At 34.7% G+C, this 18,415-nt stretch overlaps 3 protein-coding genes and 3 non-coding genes across 6 annotated transcripts in view; 2 read left to right on the top strand and 4 right to left on the bottom strand.

Annotated features, from left to right (window-relative positions):
- Positions 1-354: 354 nt before the first annotated feature.
- Positions 355-427, bottom strand: TRNAK-CUU (transfer RNA lysine (anticodon CUU)). Its single transcript has one exon. It is a non-coding gene; the product is annotated as a tRNA-Lys (tRNA).
- A 2,490-nt stretch (positions 428-2,917) lies between these two features.
- On the top strand, positions 2,918-4,693 carry LOC108360431 (serine--tRNA synthetase-like protein Slimp). Its single transcript, XM_017612709.1, has 2 exons — positions 2,918-3,373; positions 3,431-4,693. The coding sequence occupies exons 1-2, from the start codon at positions 3,053-3,055 to the stop codon at positions 4,514-4,516; spliced, it is 1,407 nt and encodes a 468-aa protein (XP_017468198.1). The 5' UTR covers positions 2,918-3,052; the 3' UTR covers positions 4,517-4,693.
- Positions 4,694-4,938: 245 nt separating this feature from the next.
- The window catches only part of Brf (Brf RNA polymerase III subunit), a 49,771-nt gene continuing 36,294 nt past the window's right edge, over positions 4,939-18,415 (bottom strand). The window contains exons 3-7 of the mRNA XM_017612710.1: positions 10,162-10,311; positions 7,599-7,829; positions 6,060-6,669; positions 5,849-5,973; positions 4,939-5,760 (exon numbers count right to left, since the gene is read on the bottom strand). Of these exons, the coding sequence (XP_017468199.1) occupies positions 5,606-5,760; positions 5,849-5,973; positions 6,060-6,669; positions 7,599-7,829; positions 10,162-10,311 (1,271 nt within the window). The 3' untranslated portion in view covers positions 4,939-5,605. The remainder of the gene's footprint in view (positions 5,761-5,848; positions 5,974-6,059; positions 6,670-7,598; positions 7,830-10,161; positions 10,312-18,415) is intronic.
- On the bottom strand, positions 7,278-7,350 carry TRNAK-CUU (transfer RNA lysine (anticodon CUU)). Its single transcript has one exon. It is a non-coding gene; the product is annotated as a tRNA-Lys (tRNA).
- TRNAK-UUU (transfer RNA lysine (anticodon UUU)) lies at positions 7,938-8,010 on the bottom strand. Its single transcript has one exon. It is a non-coding gene; the product is annotated as a tRNA-Lys (tRNA).
- LOC108360430 (BTB/POZ domain-containing protein 6-B-like) overlaps positions 10,965-18,415 on the top strand; it is a 41,339-nt gene continuing 33,888 nt past the window's right edge. The window contains exon 1 of the mRNA XM_017612704.1: positions 10,965-11,159. The gene's annotated coding sequence lies outside the window, so the exon portion shown is untranslated. The remainder of the gene's footprint in view (positions 11,160-18,415) is intronic.

Genomic DNA, 18,415 nt, shown 5'->3' with positions numbered 1-18,415 from the left:
TTTGCGCTTCTTCTATTAGGTTTTCCTGCACCATTTTTTTATATAATTCGTTTTTCCATAAATCTAAAAATTTTGAAAAACTGGAAAAATTTACGTTCAAACATGCAAACAAAATACTGACTATGTAGTTGTCATTTGACCCAGACGCATAAACAAAGTTGAGAGTTGAGCTAATTTGTGCGGCAGTATCATCGTCAGCTTTGTTGATATTGTATCCAAAATTTAAGCGTATCGATTGTACTTCACATTAAATAAAAAAAAACATTTGAGTTTCGGTCCTAATTATTGTTCTTTTTTTTGTTTTCTCAAAAATATAAATAAAAAATACATCGCAAAAAAAAACAAAATTAGAGTCGCCCAACGTGGGGCTCGAACCCACGACCCTGAGATTAAGAGTCTCATGCTCTACCGACTGAGCTAGCCGGGCAGTCAGCCGCATTTTGTCAAAGTCCGTATTTGAACGGCAGCAGAGCAAGAAATCTACTCTCCTTTTTGTTATGATCATTCTCCCTAGTTATATTTAGATCTCTTTCGTGCTGCCATACCGAAGAAAAGTTGAGCACTAAATTCAAAATTTCTTTCCAATAAATTGAAACCTAGTTGTCCTGAACGGCAACACAGTTATAAGATTGTTCATGTAGCATTAATTTTAAAAGTTGTCAAAAATTATAACGTTAAGGGCCGATTACTCAATGTTTGGTTTAACACTAATCTGCGGTTAAACATAGTTATCAACGTTACAGACTCCCTGTTGCATGCATGGAGTCGCAAACGTCGATAACGCTGTTTAACCGCAGATTAGTGTTAACCAGACATTGAGTAACCGGCCCTAAGGTGTTCACTTGTCCACAGAACTTGAAAAGTAGAGAAAATTGAGGGAGCTAAGTAACAGTTCGCTTTAAGGGGAAGATGCAAATTTTTATTGGAAAACTTTGAGCTTACAACAATTTGCAGTAGAAAAACGGTTGATGGCATGTTTCCGGATGCGATTCACGCTAATAAAGGAATTGTTTGTTGGGCTTTTATAGACATTACAATTTTTAATTAATTGTTAATTAACTTAAATTAATAAGATTTTTTAATAACATTTTTTATTAACTAAAGATAACATCAATTCCCTTCGTTGTAACTCGGTTGACAAATATCATTTATTATTTGTAAGTTATTGTTGTCTTTCCATTACATTTGCCATTTAAAACGGTCTCAAACTCAATAATAAATTACCAGTCTCGAACTAAATAAATTTCAAAATTACTTTTCAATTGACCTTTTATAAAACGGATGATATAAGTGCATTTGACTTATTTTTTAGTACAAAAAATATAATTATAATAATAGGTTGGCGCTTACATATATTTTAGTGTTTGGCCGAGGTTCTGCTCTGATTTGTGGACCGTTTACGCCGACTCCGAATGACGATTGTATATTTATGAGAAGCTGTTTTTCATGGCAGAACCGCCATTATCAAAAATGCAACCGCCAAGCACCTAGGCCCCCTAAGGACCCCTTAGAAAAATGGGCAAAAATCACAATTTTCACTTGCGTTTTTGCCGATTTTAAACAAACTAAGGCACTGACTCGATCAAAACGCAGGAAACACTTGGAATTGTAATACAATTTATAATTTAATTGCTAAAGTTTATATTAGCGATAATAAAAACAATATTACAACAATGTAACAAAATCACAAGCCGATACGAATTTGCAGCTAGTAGTTACGTATTTACGTTGAACTGTCAAATTGCCGAATGAAGAAGAGGTGCGTAGTTAACCCAACAAGCAATTGTCCACAATATTTTTGCGAAGAACTACTACGAGTTATGTGCAAAAATACTGTGGATTACGTAAAGGGTTTCGGCCCCCTTTCTTTCGCAACACAGAAAGGAGAATTCCACTTAGGAAGGTTTATAATTCCTAAGCGCGGCCGAAGGCCGCCTACGCAGAAAGTAGTTATGTGCAAAAATACCGTGGATAGCGGAGGGGTTTTCGCCCCCCTTTATTTCGTAACACAGAAAGGAAATTTTCACTTACGCAGAAAGATCTTCCCAAAAATGCTGTGGATAATTGCTCGTTGGGTTAACCACCCGCCTCTTCTTCATTTGGTCATTTGATATTTCGACGTAAATAACTATTAGCTGCAAATTCGTATCGGTTTGTGATTTTGTTACATATTTGGGGTATTCACAACAGTGTCGTATTGTTGTATGTCGTGAACTTTAAACGCCTATAAATATGTTAAGAGGTTCGCAAAGTACCATCAAAGTCATATTAAGAATGTTTGCAGTGTTCAAAAATAGTTGGCTGTCGTTTCAAGTTCTCTAAACATTTATTTAAGCTTTTAAAGTTTACCGCATACAACAATACGACACTTACGACACCGTTGTGAATCCCTCAATTGTTTTTAATATCGCTAATACTAACTTTAATAACTAAATTATAAATTTTAGTATGATTCCAAGTGTCCTGGGTTTTGATACATATCAGTGCTTTCATTTGCTTAAAACCGGCGAAAATGCAAGTTAAAGTTGTAGTTTTTGGCCATTTTTCTAATGGGTCCCAAGACCTACAAGAAGCTTAGGTGATCGGGGGTTGCTTTTTGTCAGTGGCGGTTCATGACCACTACAGAAAGAGGGTCCGAGGTGACTCAGCCCTTCCCCTTCTGCCCACCGCCCTTATTGGAAAGTTTCCCCGCAGGGGGTTTGCCATTGCCCGCCGAGATGCGACCGCTGTTAAGAAAAACCCTTTTTTCTACATTCTTTGCGATTCTGCTATAACCAGGCTGAAATGCGACAAATAAACGGCTTATGAATCCCCTAACTAATTCAATTACCATTTTTATTAGCTGATATGGCAGCACTGGAATGCCATATTGCATAAACAAAAATCAGCTGTTTTCCAAGGTTTTACAACGGGCGAAGGAAGAGGAAGTTTACAAAGCGTACCGGTGCAAATTTGACTTAATTTTGTATTGAAATCAGATTAATTACAACTATAAAGAGTGAGATCCTGGCGTCAAAAAAAAAAAGAAATTAGATTAGCTTAACAAATAAAAATGGTGCATTTACCTACATTCACAGCAAGGCATTTATTAACAACTGCAAAATATTACACCTTTCGACGTAGCATTTCCGCGCTATACATAACCGGAGACAAGGCAAAAAAGAATTATGCTCCTCTTCAGCCATACATGGATTTCGAAGGAACGCTTAACAGTTTAGCTTCCCTGGAGGATAGTATAAAAGCGCGAGGATTGCAAATAAACCTCAATGAAATAAAAGCAAAATATGAAAAATATAATAGCTTGCAGAGTCAAATAAAGCAAGTAGAGGCTGAGCGAGATTCAGTGTCCAATAAACTAAGAGAGATTACTAAAGTGAGTTCCGTTGTAGTTTTATTTTTACACCAAATATTTACCTTTCATTCCTTTCAGGCGGGTGCTGCAAGAAAAGACGAAATCGAGAAGCTAAAACAGAGTGGTGTGGAACTCAGAAATCATTTAAAAACACTTAAAACACAAAGCTACCCCATTGAAGAAGACTTCGTACATTCATTCTTAAGTTTGCCAAATACTTTGCATCCGGAATGTCCCCAAAACAATTTTGCAAAATTGCTTTACCGCAGCCCTACAGCACGTTGTGAGGAGCAACAGCCCACACATTTGGCTAAAAAAGACTTAATACGTTTTATAAAAAATGATCGCTATTACCTGCTAGGGACACCGGCGGAATTCGATGTATATAGCATGCAAGCTTTAACCAATTACTTTGTAGAGAAAGGTGGTTTCATGCAAATGTCAAATCCGGACTTTGTACGTCTGGTACTACTGGAAGCAAGTGCAACACCACTAGAGCACTACCACTTAGTACAAGAGGAGGATAAACCGAGCGAAATTAATCGCGCATTTCTTACAGGTGGCGCAACATTTGAAGGATTCCTAGGAGCCTTTGCACGTTTAGTGGTTTATCCAACGTCTTTGCCATTACCGTGCGTAGCGGCTGGTAGAAGTTACGAAATTGTGCCCAATACCAGCGGATTACCGGATAGCCTTTTTACTGCCACACAATCAAATGCTGTACAAACGTTTGTAGCTACACGAACAGCTGAGGAAGCTTATGAGCAGATGGAGAAGATATTAAATTTAGCTGTAGATTTTTACAAAGAACTTCGTATCCATTTTCGCATAACCTATGCAGACGCCAGTACGTTGACGAACGCAGAATGTTTACGTGCTAATATTGAAATGTATTCGCCAGCAGAACAGCGTTACATTTGTGTTGGACGAGTTAGCAATTATAGTGATTATGTTTCCAAGCGGATAATGTTTTGCATTCGTGGAAAAAATAACTACATTTTTCCACATTTGGTTGGTGGACCAGTGCTGTATACCACCCGCTTAATAGCTCTGCTGATAGAAAATGGACTGAAATTGGAAGACTGTAAGCTACTCGGTGATCGAGAAGTCCGAGATGAAGAAGGTGCTACAGGCTTAAATGAGTTTAAAGATTTATTCAAATAACATAACTTTAAGTTTAATATGAAGATAGTTTGAAATTTTTGCGCTGTCGTACTCATCTCTGCACAAATTTATCTAACAAGTGAACTATTCACACAGTCTTCCTCGTAGCAGCAGCAGCAGGTTCTGGCTAAAAATGGCAAAAACTACAGTCTTTTAAAAAGTATACCAGAACTTCGAAAAAATTTAAACAATTTTCCATGCAATTCTATTTATTGAATTTTTTGTTCGAACAGATACTTTTAAAATACATGACCATTCTTTTAAATTAAATTATCTCGTAACTTGCTTTTTTTTTATTAGGAAAAAAATAAATACCACTTATAAATATTAAAGACTTCCTTTTACAGATCGTAATCTTTCAGTAAGCTACATACATATGTTTGTGTATTAATAACTATTTTTTCTTGTGGACTGTATTCTAACAGGCGCACATCGTACATGAGAAGCCTGTGGCATGCACCTAGTTACCACCCTCTCGCCTTAGATTATCTAACAACTCTGCAGGGCTAGCTGCTGTAATGATTTTATGTTGTATAAAAGTATATTTATAAGCTAAAGAAAATGCAGAACAAATGCAATTGAAAAACACCTACCGCTGAATATTTATCGGAGAACCTCAATTTTACTATATTTGTTTATAAGTTTAAAGAAAATTTGAGATCTTTTAATCCTTACATTGTCCATTCCTTATTTATCGAATTACTTTTGTAAGCTGCGTATAGTAGTAAATTGGAGCTTTCAAAATGTGTTATTGTTCGGCCGAGCTTCTCCTCCGATTTATGGCGTACACCTTGATGTCACACGGAGGAGAGGGACCTTAAGTTTTCACCGACTCCGAACGGCGATTTTATTTCTATGAGAAGCTCTTTTTCATGGCAGAACTAACTCCATTCTGTAGGTTTGGTATTACCTATCGAGGGTTGACCGCTATTAGAAAACTTTCTTTTCATTTGCTGCGTGTGGTCAGAGTATTTTGTTACGCATTACTCATAAGTTAAGTTAAACTTTCTAAAGAATAAATTACAATTTCCAGCATATTGTAATAAAATAAATCCTATATTTGTAGTTCCTAACCAATTTTCCATTAAGTTAATAGTTATCCTCATCGTAGCCATAGTAGTCATCCTCTTCACCATCGTTTAGCATATCCTTTAGTGATGAATATTCCCGCTCTGGTTCTGGTTCAGGTTCAGCCTCAACATCAGCGTCTGCATCAGGATCGTCAACAAATTCGTCCAAATCGTCTGCAGCAAGGAAAAAACCGTAATATAATATTCATAACATCAATTGTTTTTGATAATTTAAAATCGAAATAAAAATAAAAACCATTACCATTTTCCACCACAACCGGCTCCTGCTTCGTAGGCGTAACAGCTTCCTCTGCCACTGGCAGGCCCATTTCCAGCTTAGGCACTTTAGGTGCTGGTCCACCGATTGTATAAGCTGGCTTGGCGCGACTGTAAGTAAATTATAAAATTACTTAAATATGCACCTTTACCACATATAAAAAAAAAATCCATTAGTCAGATGTGTATGTATGTACCCATTCTTCGGCTTTATCGGCCCTGTTTCCACAATAATTGGAACATTTTTCATATCCATTGCCTCGGATGTGTCACCCTCAGCCGTTGTTGTGCTGCTGCCAACCGCTGCACCGCCCTCAGTCAGGGTACGTAAAATATCATAGTTAATTTTGCTTGAGATCTTTTTCTCTTGCAGCATCTTCTCAATCGCTTCGCCAGCGGTGTTTGAGGGACCGATAGCCTTTCGACGTGGGCGACGTTTCTTCTTTTCCGGTTTACCTTCTTCGCGTTCTTTGGCCAGACGCTCCTCTTTCTCACGCATTTCCTTCAGATATTCGGCATTCAACGCATTCCACATATTGTTTTTGTACTCGGCCTCTTCATGTGTTAGAATGTAATTGTTGATTTCTTCATCGTCCAAGCCTTCTAAATCTAGATCTTCAATGTCGTCGTTTTCTTTGACCTTTTCCGCTTCTTGCAATTCGCTCGCTGCTGGGCGGCACATAGATTCGATGTCTGGTTTTAGTCCATGTATGACTATTTTTTCGCTTTTTTGTGGCACTATAACTTCAGGTGTGTCGGCTAGACATTCCTTGATCGCCTCAAGATNTTGAGGACCTTGTTGCGGCTCTGTACTTTGTTGACAACTGCGGTTGTGTGCGCGGAGAAAGAGAGCAGGCTATCAAAGGTAACCCCTAAAATTTTCGGGTTGTTCACCGTCGGTATTGGTGTGCCGTCGACGTGAATGCCTAATTCAAGCCTGACCTCCTTCGTCCAGGTGGTGAAGAGGGTCGCCGTTGATTTCGTTGGGGAGAGGGTTAGGCTCCTTGCAGTGAAGAAGCGAGAAAGGCTGTTCTTAATGCCTACTACAAATGTACATAGATGGATAACTATGCATGAAGAGATTTCCATGCAATTGCAATTATTGAATTGTTTGTTATTTTCATTTACTAATTAAAAGTCACCACATACATATGTACATATATCGGCCGCATTTTTATTAATGCAACAGCCTCTTTTATTTCTGAACCATACTAGATACAAATGTTTATTTTGCGGAACTTTATTAAATATTTGTATGCATTTCTTTATGGTTGCGCATATGTAGTACATACATGAGACGAGACAGATTGCATTCATGCGTTTAAAAAGATGGCTATAAGTTGAACGAATTTATTGAAATCTTTAAAAACTACCTTGTTTAAAAAAAAGGTATAAAAAAATAAAAAAATTACTATCGCCCAACGTGGGGCTCGAACCCACGACCCTGAGATTAAGAGTCTCATGCTCTACCGACTGAGCTAGCCGGGCACTTCATAATGTGATGTCAAATGCGCTACAAAACACCAGCTGCCAATTTAAATGCTCAACACTCTTAAGCGACAAGATCACCTAAGAGAGTCTGTGAGAATGTGATTTACAGTAAAAAATTTAAGAGAGAGTGACTTGCATGTATGTATTTAAGATATTACACTTTATGATGTTTTAAATAATAAAATAATAGATTATTACAAAACTAACTTATGTATTTGCATGTACTCAAACCAAAGTATCATTACTCACATCTTTGATACGGTCGCGATCCTTTTTCCGCGCTGCCTTAAAAGCCGGTGGATCTTGCTCGGCTTCCAGATCAACGGACATAAATTCATCCAGAGTGAGCGCGCTGGAGGGAGTGTCGGCGAATTCAATTAACCGCTTGCGTACGGTAGATTCATGTATTTTGACAATGCCAACAATATCCATGATTGTACGACTGAATTCATGCATGCGTGCCGCAATCAATAAAGCTGCAATCGAATTAAGAAAGTAATACACATTTACTTCGTTAGTAAATTACGCATAGATATTTTTTAAAAGCGCTCTATATTATTTATTTTAATAAAAAAAATTACTGCCGCCCGAGCAGGGACTTGAACCCTGGACCCTTGGATTAAAAGTCCAATGCTCTACCGACTGAGCTACCCGGGCATATGCCGGTGCGGCTATTTTTACTTACTAAGAACAATATGCAGTGAGTCACAGTAGTTCATTTCAGCTCGTGTGTACATGCATATGAGCGATTACACAGGGCAACACTAAATAATTTTGGTGCGGAAAATGTTATAGAATGTGATTACCTTTCGGTTTAAAAAACTTTCCATTATTATTTTGAGCACGAAATACTGATTATTTTCTGACTTTAATTTCTAGAGCAAAAATACATTTTACAATACAGTACGTCCTCAGTAAAAGTAACCGATAAATAAGGGGGTTGTTGCGTTGATTGAGGTTGCTGCCTTAATAGGATATTACGAAAATAGAACAGTATACAAATAGTTTTTTTAAAGTATGGCATTCAACTGTTGGGTACGTCCAGTACAACTAATATTGACAAAAAATTTTTCCCAGCAAGAATTCGCAAGAATCACGAAAAATATATGATTTTGGCACATGGTAACATTTTTTCGATGAAAATTTGAATAAAATATATAAACTTGAGTGATTTTCTAATGAAAAATGTAAGTAAATGCTTGGTTGTTTAATTAATTTAGTTAATTCTAACGATTTGAAAGATACTCGGCTGATAGAAACTGCATTCGCAATAGGAATGCAATAGCAATCAGACTCCGACAGTTACCACGACAAAGAAATTAAAACGTATGTTAAAGAATGTCAGAATAACAAGAAATGTACATGTAGATCCTAACTTTTTGTCCATTTAAAATAATTTTAAAAATACTATAGAAATTAATTAGGCCTGAAATGAAACCGTGGACACCAGCTTGCCGGGAAACTTGCAAATTCCTATAAATTTGCGTTCGTGCAGAAATTTGCAAGTTTCTGTACTTGAGAGAGAATTTGAGATAACTTTTGTACTCTCTGATATTTCGAGTGATGGGTAATTCAAATCACAATTAAAATTTATTTTTCATTTGGTCGACAAATCAAATCGGAAATAAAATTTATATAGGATTTGATGCAGCTTTTAATTCAGAAATAAATTTGATTTATGGATTTGTTATTTGGCTAATTAAATTCACGCAAAAACCTGGATTAGAATCGTAACATCCGTTCTCGGATCGAAAACCATACGAAAGAAAATGACGTGATACGTCAGTCGTATAAGATGAACGGGATATAGAGTACGTTCACGTATATCATAATCGGAAAAATGTGTTTACGTGACAAGTTATACGATATCGTATGTGACGAGTCGAGCCCTGAAATGTGCTACTTTTCGACGCGAATAATCTTCCACGGTATTTGAACGACAATATAGTCCTAAAATGTCCTCGTAAGTAGGCTTGAGCATTAGTCATCTGAGCTTATAGCTATGCTATGACAATGAACTGGTAAAATTAAGTCATTGCAAAAACTTATTTTGGGATATGGGACAAATACGGGGCATTAAAAAGGAAAAACAAAACATTTGTCATCCCATATAAACTAACAGAACAATTCTGGTTAAGACAGTTGAAACAATTTTGTAAGACATAATTGCAAGAAAGTAGGAACGATCGTTTGAAAGATTTTGTTTATTCTGGCGCGAAAGTCTTACAAAAAAAGCTTCCTTTCCCACTTTCACGATGAAAAGCTTTTTTTACATAAAGCACTTCTATATTATTTTGCTCTAACGAGAAAAGCACTGGTGAGCCATACGAGAGATCCAAGGTCAAGTACTCGAGCAGCGGATTTTTTTATATGTTTAAAAATAATATTTTGCTACCTTTTTAATCTAATTTTCTTTTAATTAATATTGTTTTAAAAATAAAAATACATATGTTTAATTAAATTTTTAGAAATTCATTTTATTTTCAAACTATTCCTTTTAGTTTAATTTTTTTTGTTTTAAAAAGTAAAGTATTTTTTATTTTCATTTAACTCTTAGAATCTATTTTTATTTTTTTAGTTTAACTTTTTTTAAAAATTTTTTTCAAGTTTTTAGATGTTATTGTTTCAAAAAGAAACATATTTTTTAATAATAATTAATTTTGAGAAATTTAATTTCTTAATTTTTTCTTTTTAATTAACTTTTATTTTGATTTCTATTTTTAATGTAATTCTTAGGTTTTTTCTTTTACAAAGAAATACATATATTTTTTTTAATTTCATTTATTTTTTAAGGAAACTATGACTTACCAGCACCACATAACCCGGTCGGTCGCCGACCAGAGTGGAGCGAGTCCTTTTTCATGCGTTGGACAATGCGTAGGGCAGTCATGGAGACTTCATGCGTCTTAGCGCCAAACTGTAGTTTATTTGCGAAGCGCATGATATACAAGCAGGGATCTAGAAGAGGGAAGAGAAATAAGAGAAGGCTAAATTATAATATATAAATAAGCAAAAACAAATTAGTACAAATATGTGTGTGAGCTTTTGAAAATGCGGAAGCAAGAATAAGGAAGTGCGCTGTACTTCAAAAATATTTATAAGAACCAAAAACAAATCACATAACAAGTATAGAGTACAAGAAACTAACAAAATAAAAACAAATACATATCTATAAATATGATGGTGATTTCGCCTTCAAGAAAAAAATCAAAGTTCGATTTGCACAAAAAAGGCAAAAAAATAATTGCTTAATCATGTAAATATACTCATTTTAGTTTATGGCTAGAAAAATTAGTTATTTTTGAAACTTTTTAAAATACACATACATATTTATATACAATAAAATTTCACTGTTTAGAAAAAAATCTTAACGCTCATACAAATAATCAAAAATTTATTAGCAATGCGTCAATACAACCTGTTGTCTGTCGACCGCCAACCAAGCAAGCTAAGAGGTAAGACAAGAATTTGACCTTGAATATCAAACAAAAAAAAAAAAAAAAACAGGTACTCGCCAAGGCATTCACTCGAACGACTAATTGACCAAGTGGCCGACGGACCAGTCAACCCACTAGACAACCAGTCAGTGAAAGAGCAACTTGCTGAGGCGGACAGACGCACGCATGCATGCAGTTGCGTGCAGTGCGGCAGCTGCTCGCCGGCTCCATTCTCAGTCAGTACCAAGCCTCCGTTAAAGTTGAAGCTGCTGTCGTCGTTTGCAGCGACAAAAATCTTGAACCCGATCTTGAGCAAGTGCGCGGTCGACGCATGCCCACAGCCGAATTTCAGTGTGCAACAACAAACAGGTGGAATGCTACATTGCAGACTGGTTTTCTGAATTAAATATATTTTTTATTTGGTTGCTCATTTTTCGCCGCTTCGTACATTATTGAATAAATTGTTATTCAACTCGCCGCAAAAAGGTGTGAGCAAAGTTAACGTGGTGATAAATCCAATATAAAACAAAATTTTGTATGAAAAAAATTTAAAAATAAAATGAAAAAAAAACTGCAAATTTCGTTTGTAAAAAACAAAGAAATTTTAAAATAAAAATATGTACATACATATAGTGGTACAAGTAAATTTACTTACTCACATGCATACCCGCATATGTAGGCGGATGTTTGCAAAAAAGTTGAAATAACCAAGTGTAAACACTCTGATGCTACAGAACAAAAGACTAAAGCAACAAACTTGTATTATTCACATGCCGGCCGGTTGGATTGCGCAAAATCTCATTTTCGGATTGCTCCGTGATATTTAGTTCGCAAATAGGATTTTTTTTTTTAAATATTGTTTCTGGTTTTGCAACTTACTGTTTGCATAACTTATTTTCTGCGAATTCAGCTTTTTAAATACGGATTACACGCGTAGGCTTGTAAAAATTGATGAGTTTTAGAAAAAAAAGCGATAAACAAAACGTTTCGATAAAGAATTAACCGCCGGACTTCTAGGAAAATTAAAACTAAGATATCTTAAGAAACATTTGTGGTTTTATTTAGTGTAAAACTAAATAAAATTTTAAATTCAAATAAGTTTCAAATAACTTTGTGCTTAAATTAAGGCCCTGTCTCCACAGGAAACCACTGATGTCATGATAATCATGCCAAGAAATATATTGCCAATGGAGACCGCTGATTGCTCATCGCCGGCAATATATGTCATAGCTTATTGCTTGATATCTATTGCAGGCAATCTGATAGTTTGACAGCCGTATTTTCATTTGAAAGAAAATGTGTTGGTGGTAACATCGCTGAAATTTTGATATTAAATTAAACTAAGAAGCTGTGCCCTATTGAATTATTTATGATTACGTTTTGGGAAATTAATCAGCATGGTTTTGGGATTTGCGTCATGTGGTAAATGCTTACATCAAGACATCAAAGTGCCCACATACAAATACTCATCAAACATATTGCACGTAACTATCTGTCAAAATGACAGTTAGTAGGCAGTCGGAGTTCTGAGGTAAGTTAAGGAAGAAATTACACGAAATTACAAAAAGAGACAAATTCTACTAACTCAGGTTATATCTTCAGGAGCATTTCAATAATCATACCTAATTGCTTATTTAACTATTTTTTAATACAAACGATTTCTTATTGGTCTGCCCATTGCATTTTTCGAGGTTTTTGTGGATTTTTGGCGGACCTATAAATTATAGTTGCGATGAAAAAATTGTTAAATAAACAATTGGGTATTATTATTGGGAATCTCCTGTAGATAAACAGGGTTTTCCGATCGAAAAATGTTGATTCTTAAGAATTCAAAAGTTGGTTTTTACCCATATAAAATTTGGGCGATTCGAGCGAGCTCTAAATATTTTTTGATTTCAAAATAAAAAAATAGCGATATATTTTTTCCGGTATAGAACAATCCTAGGGAGTGAGAGCATAAAAATTCCGACTTTACTTTTTCACACACATTTTTGGACCACCCTAGGTATATATCAGAAGGGATTTAATCTGAAAATATTTTTTAGGGGTTGCCACCTATTTGAAAAATTAACATCGATTAATTATAAATTAGATAAAGTATCACAACATTGTGAGTGTGAAACAGAAGGAGTTAAGAAAGGCTTAATTTCGAAAATATTATTTATGGCCACCTGGTCAAAAAGCAAAAAGAAAAAAAAAAGAAAATTAACCAGTTAAACGAAATAGTTTAATATAGGCATCAAACTTGAGAGGTTTAATAAAAAATATTTTTAAAAGGAGCTGCCACCTGTTTAGAACTTCATAATCAATTTATGTAGGAAGTTAAATAAAATATTTGAATGCGGGTATTAGGAGAGAGGTTTTCTGCTTTACATCCCGCCAAAAAAACGATACGGTCTAACAAAACTTTGTAAGTCCAAATTTCAAACTTTGTACAAAAATTTTAAAAATTCAACTAAATTTTTCCAGCTTAAAGTAAGCAACAAGCTAGAGAGTGGAGTGGAGGTTAAATCGAAATCGATAAATATATCGATCAAAATAATTACACCAAATAATATACATATACGAGCACACGTTGATAAACCAATGATTAGCGCACTGTCATGCGCTCCAAGTCTACTGTCAAATTTTGTGCAGGTTATCTCTTTTCAGTGGCGGTAAATTCAAAACTTTACCTCATTTAATTTAGACTCCCCGCCATTGAAAAGAGACAACTTCGTAAATCGAATCGTGACGAACATGGAAGAAACTGATTTATTGCGCTTGAAAACCAACACTGAAACCAAGTAAAGCTTTGATGAACACTTAAGCATTGAAATACCAAATTTTCAATTTAAATTTAGAAACTTGTGCAAATAAATTTCCAATCACCAATAAACATTTTGCAGCGCATAGAGAAACTCTCCATACGGAAATAATCGGTTTACGCACGTACCTACTCTTAATTTCTCATTTTCTTGTATTCGCATCGAAAAATAAAATCAATCCGAAATTACCTTGCATAATAAAGGTCATTTGACGTTATACTGCGTTTGTATTTATATACAGATATATGTATGTTTATATGTATAGTGTTGCCCAGAGTACAACTTTTAAGTACTTTATTTAGAGCACAAATTTATTTAGAATAACTTTTTGACGCCACAATTTGCTTCACGCACGCAGAAACACATAAATTCGTCAATGCTAAACCCAACCGCAACTACATTCAACTAACCGTACTTACATAACTACATACATATAGTTATAAGTATATTAGGGTGGAGCCACCGATGGAGTCCGCTCGATTGATATTTACTCTACCCACAACGAGTTTAAAGTTTTGAAATCTGCGCAAAACCTCACAACTGGCTGCAATAGCTTTGACGTGTTCCGAAAGACGAAAGGCGATATCTTCTGGACCAAAGGACTTTGCGTAAGAAGAGGGTTGACAAAGTGGACCTTAAGTCATCAAAAGCTCTGCACAAACGTGAGTAAAGAAAGTCTAGAATTTCGTGTGCTGCATCCGATGACGACCTAAAAAATATACGAGGCCTTTATTTTTATGGGCGTACAGACAAAAGTCCTGTGCATGTTAAAGAAGAGGATAGATTTCATAGGTGCAAACAAATGGAGGAGCACATTTTTCTTGTCCAGTAGCTGGGTTAAATGTACGTTGGCAATGCCACTCCAATATCTGGTACTGGTACAGAAACAGCTCGATGTATTTGTTGATATAAATACATCTTGATGGTGCCACTACTGGGCCTAGCACATTATCTGGATCATTCGGATAGTAATGCGAAAATACCCTCTGTATTTTTAACCCTTCTGTGGCATCGTTGGTACAGCTATACCAATTCGGTTTTTTTTTAACGCATTTTGAATAACATTAATGCATCTACGAAGCTAAAACTTTATGAATGTTTCACATAAACATTTACGAATTAATTCGTGGAATTTTTTTAGTGTTTCGTTTGTGGGTGAAAGTGGCTAAGGTATATCTATAACTTCATTGACATCCTTGATAAAATTTTACAGCAAGCAAAATTAATGGAATTGCAGATTTTTTTTTCTGTATACTTATTGACCACAAAAACGAATTAAAATATAAACTGACGGAAGAAACTTTTGGTGAAAAGATTTTTTCATATTAAATGCAACAATTTTTATTTAAGTTATTTATTAAAATAAGGTACATACTACAGTAAAACGGCGGGAGGGGGCATAAAGAGAAGAGGAGGGCAAGCTGATGAAGGTGACATTCCTGCAACTCACAACAGCCTCCGTTTGAATCTCTAATTCAATACTTATCTTAGTACCGCTAAAGTTGCTTATTTGACGATTTTTGTGCTCTACTTTGCTCATTAAATTTGTTTGACTGGATTCATGCATTTATTTTAATTAAATTTTTTTTTTTTCAAATTACTTTGCTTATGACGTTGTCAAGAATGAAGTTTAAATTTGCATCGTATGCAGATTTTAAAACTTTAAGCTCGATGTGTGTGTAGTAAATATCAATCGATCTTGATGCAATTTCCAAATTCTAAAATTCGTGTGTTTTCGATCCACCCTAGTCCCACCACTTATTTTATGTTTGAATATCTAACTTTAAATATTGAACTTTAGTAAAATGAATCCATAACGACGCGAAGTTAGCAGCCTGCCTCCAAAGAACAAAACAAAAAAAAAAAACCAGTCGATTTCTGATCTGCAGTGTGATTTGTTGTGTGCGTGTTGAATTCTCATGCATATGACAGAATTTTTCAGGGTCACTGTTTTGCATCAGCAGCAGTCGCCGCCGCCGCAAACAACAACAACAACAACAACAGTACTAACAGCTAAAATGCAATTATTTGAGAGTTTTGTCTTAACGATAAATGTGTAAATGTGAATATGAAAACCAATTTTGTATTAAGTAGTCTACAACGCAGTAAAGGAGATTTTTTTGTTGTATAATGCAGAAATTCGTTTATCAGCTTGTCTAACATTAAAATTGTGGCTGCTGTTAAACTCGTTTTATAACTGTAGCTTAGAATAAATTTGGACAAATGACTAAATTCGATCTTGTAAACAAACGGCTTGTGTTATTAAAAGAATTTGTTTTCTGATATATGTATGTACAGAAGTCTAAATTAATAACACCAAACCAACAGTAGACATTTTAGCTAATTTTGGTTTGGTTACGTTTAATAAATTATAAGCATATTTGGTTGATAAAGATATTTTGAAGAAAACAAATTTGTATATAAAACGGTATAATGCATTTTTTATGATTATCGAGATGAGATACAAATTTTCGGTCCAACAGGTATTTCATATTTACGAAAATATATTCCGACATTCAAGTAGCGCAGCCAAATGTTAGCAAAGAAAGTCACCAATCTTTGTTTGGTGGGGTCTGTCTACATACAACCCAAATATTTTAATTATATCCTTACCTTATAGATATGTAGGAAGACTTTATCTAATATTGGCTGCCTTTAGATTTCTCTTAAATAAAGTTTTTAATTGAGACTTAGAAAATCGTCAGCCTTCTTATAGTTTAAACTCTACGAATATTTATAAATTTTTTTTGCACCAGACAACAATCCATCCGATCATTTCATCAGGTAATCTTCGCTTCTGTGTAAATATCACACACTGTCTACAAAATAGGCCCAACACAAAAATCGGATTCGGAAATATAACTACTTCTGGACCGTATCGATCCAGGTATAACAGTAATGTTCTATATATGAAATAGTATGACTAGGATTGTTTTGAGCAGTGTTGCCAGAAGTTTTTCAGCAATCCAACTAGATGGACAAAAAAAGTAGCTAAAAACAGCTAAATAACAAATTTTTTAGGCAATTATTCAGATGTTTTATTAGTATTTTTTCACAAAAAACAGTAAATAGGTACATATTTCTTACATCTAATAACAAATTAAAGGTTATTTGCATGATACAAAAATAAGGTAGTTTCAATAAAAAACCTTTTGATAAAAAAAGCAGATTTTTGACAACTGCTCAACCGCCAACAGAAAAGTGTTAGTGATGAACTTAGCATTGCAATAATCGATTATTTGTCCCCTCTAACAGAGCTATGGGGCGCACACAGTATATGTAGACATATGTACATACATTCAACCTGCGTTTATCGCCTTTTAAATTTTTGTGAAGATTAATTAATTTTGAAAAAATCTAGAGCTAAAAGATTTTCAAAAAAAGCTAAAAAAAAAATCTTGCAGCTAAATTTGAATTTTTCCAGCAAAACAGCAGGTAGAAAATGGGTGAAATGGCAGCACTGGTTATGAGGAAGAATGTTACTCATACGCCATGTATGAACTATTACTGAAATTATAAAAAATAAATTAATGCGCATCTTCATTAGACCATTTAAAACTTTATTTATCAATACATTTTCTTCATATCTTCTTCAGATTTTCATCACTTATGATTCCTTAAAGCTTTGGGCGCAATACTAAATAATTTTTGGCTGCTTATATCTGCCTACTTAGAAGTAAGGAATAAATAAAAAAAAAACTCTTTAATTTACATAGGAATTATTTTATTATTTTCTTAGCTGGAAAACTACTAGCCAGTGATTTTGCTTTACTGGTTAATGCACAAACAAAACCGCAAGAAAAAAAATACGAGAAGCGTTAAAAAAACGGATTGAAAGTAGTTGTTGTGAAGCGGGGTACAGGAATCATAAATGATGGCAATACAGTACCACGCAGAGGGTTCTCGAATATCACAGCAATATCTGAAATAACTGGTATTAATTCCGCACCTCCATAATTCTGAAAAATACACTTTTATGAAAAGAGGGCGAGATTATTGTCAGATTTAGTCCATTTTCCACACCATAAATGCTTGGCCTTCCATTTACTTGTTGTCAAAGTTTTATTGAGGTACCTTCATTATTTATTATTCCAATTATTAATTAATTCCGCACGTCCATACAAAATTTCGCACTGTGTGACGCTACGTAGGGAATAACGTCTTAAAATTTGTTTGAAAACAATGCCTGTGGTTTAAAGAAAACGACATGAATTTTCATGAATATGTTTAGTAAATTCAATTCCAGCTTAAATTTCAACGAGATGTCCTTATAGTCCGTCATATTGAGGAGATAAGCTTAAGTAATAGTTTAGTAATAGACGATTATCTATGCTGCTATAAAAATGGAGAAAATTATGTAAACTTAAAATCAAATTTTATTCAAAAGTCATTAAACGAATGCACTTTAGCGCACAGCTGACGTAAAGCTTGCAACATTATCGTCTGTTGTACATAAGTAAGTGCATACATATATTTGTGTATAAAAAATTACATATTAATGTACGAAGAATTGTAGACGGCGGGCAATGGTGTTGCACTGACGAAGTGACGCTGAGGCAGCATTAAAAAGCCATTAGTAAATATGCTTAAAATAAAATTTGAAATGTCATTACAGGCTTACATACATACAAACATATAAATATACACAAAGGATGTTTGTCGCTATAGAGATGTACCTATAGCTATAGATATATAAACAAACTGGCGCATGCAGTGCATTCACGGCTGCAATGGTTTTACCATTGAATTAGAGATATTGGCATTCGCCCGAACAGCATGACATTTTTCAACGCAAATGCAGAAAAAATTTGCAAACTA

The sequence above is a fragment of the Rhagoletis zephyria genome, unplaced genomic scaffold (genome assembly GCF_001687245.7).
Source record: "Rhagoletis zephyria isolate East Lansing unplaced genomic scaffold, Rhagoletis_zephyria_1.1 Rzeph_scaffold_00570, whole genome shotgun sequence".
Classification (NCBI taxonomy): Eukaryota; Metazoa; Arthropoda; class Insecta; order Diptera; family Tephritidae; genus Rhagoletis; species Rhagoletis zephyria.
This window is presented reverse-complemented; position numbering and strand designations above follow the sequence as displayed.

What these genes read in the sequence shown, in the direction of transcription:
- LOC108360431 (XM_017612709.1), top strand. Translation starts at nt 3,053, where the DNA reads ATGGTGCATTTACCTACATTCACAGCAAGGCATTTATTAACAACTGCA. An exon ending in AACTAAGAGAGATTACTAAA is followed by an intron (nt 3,374 to 3,430) that starts GTGAGTTCCGTT and finishes CATTCCTTTCAG; the next exon opens with GCGGGTGCTGCAAGAAAAGA.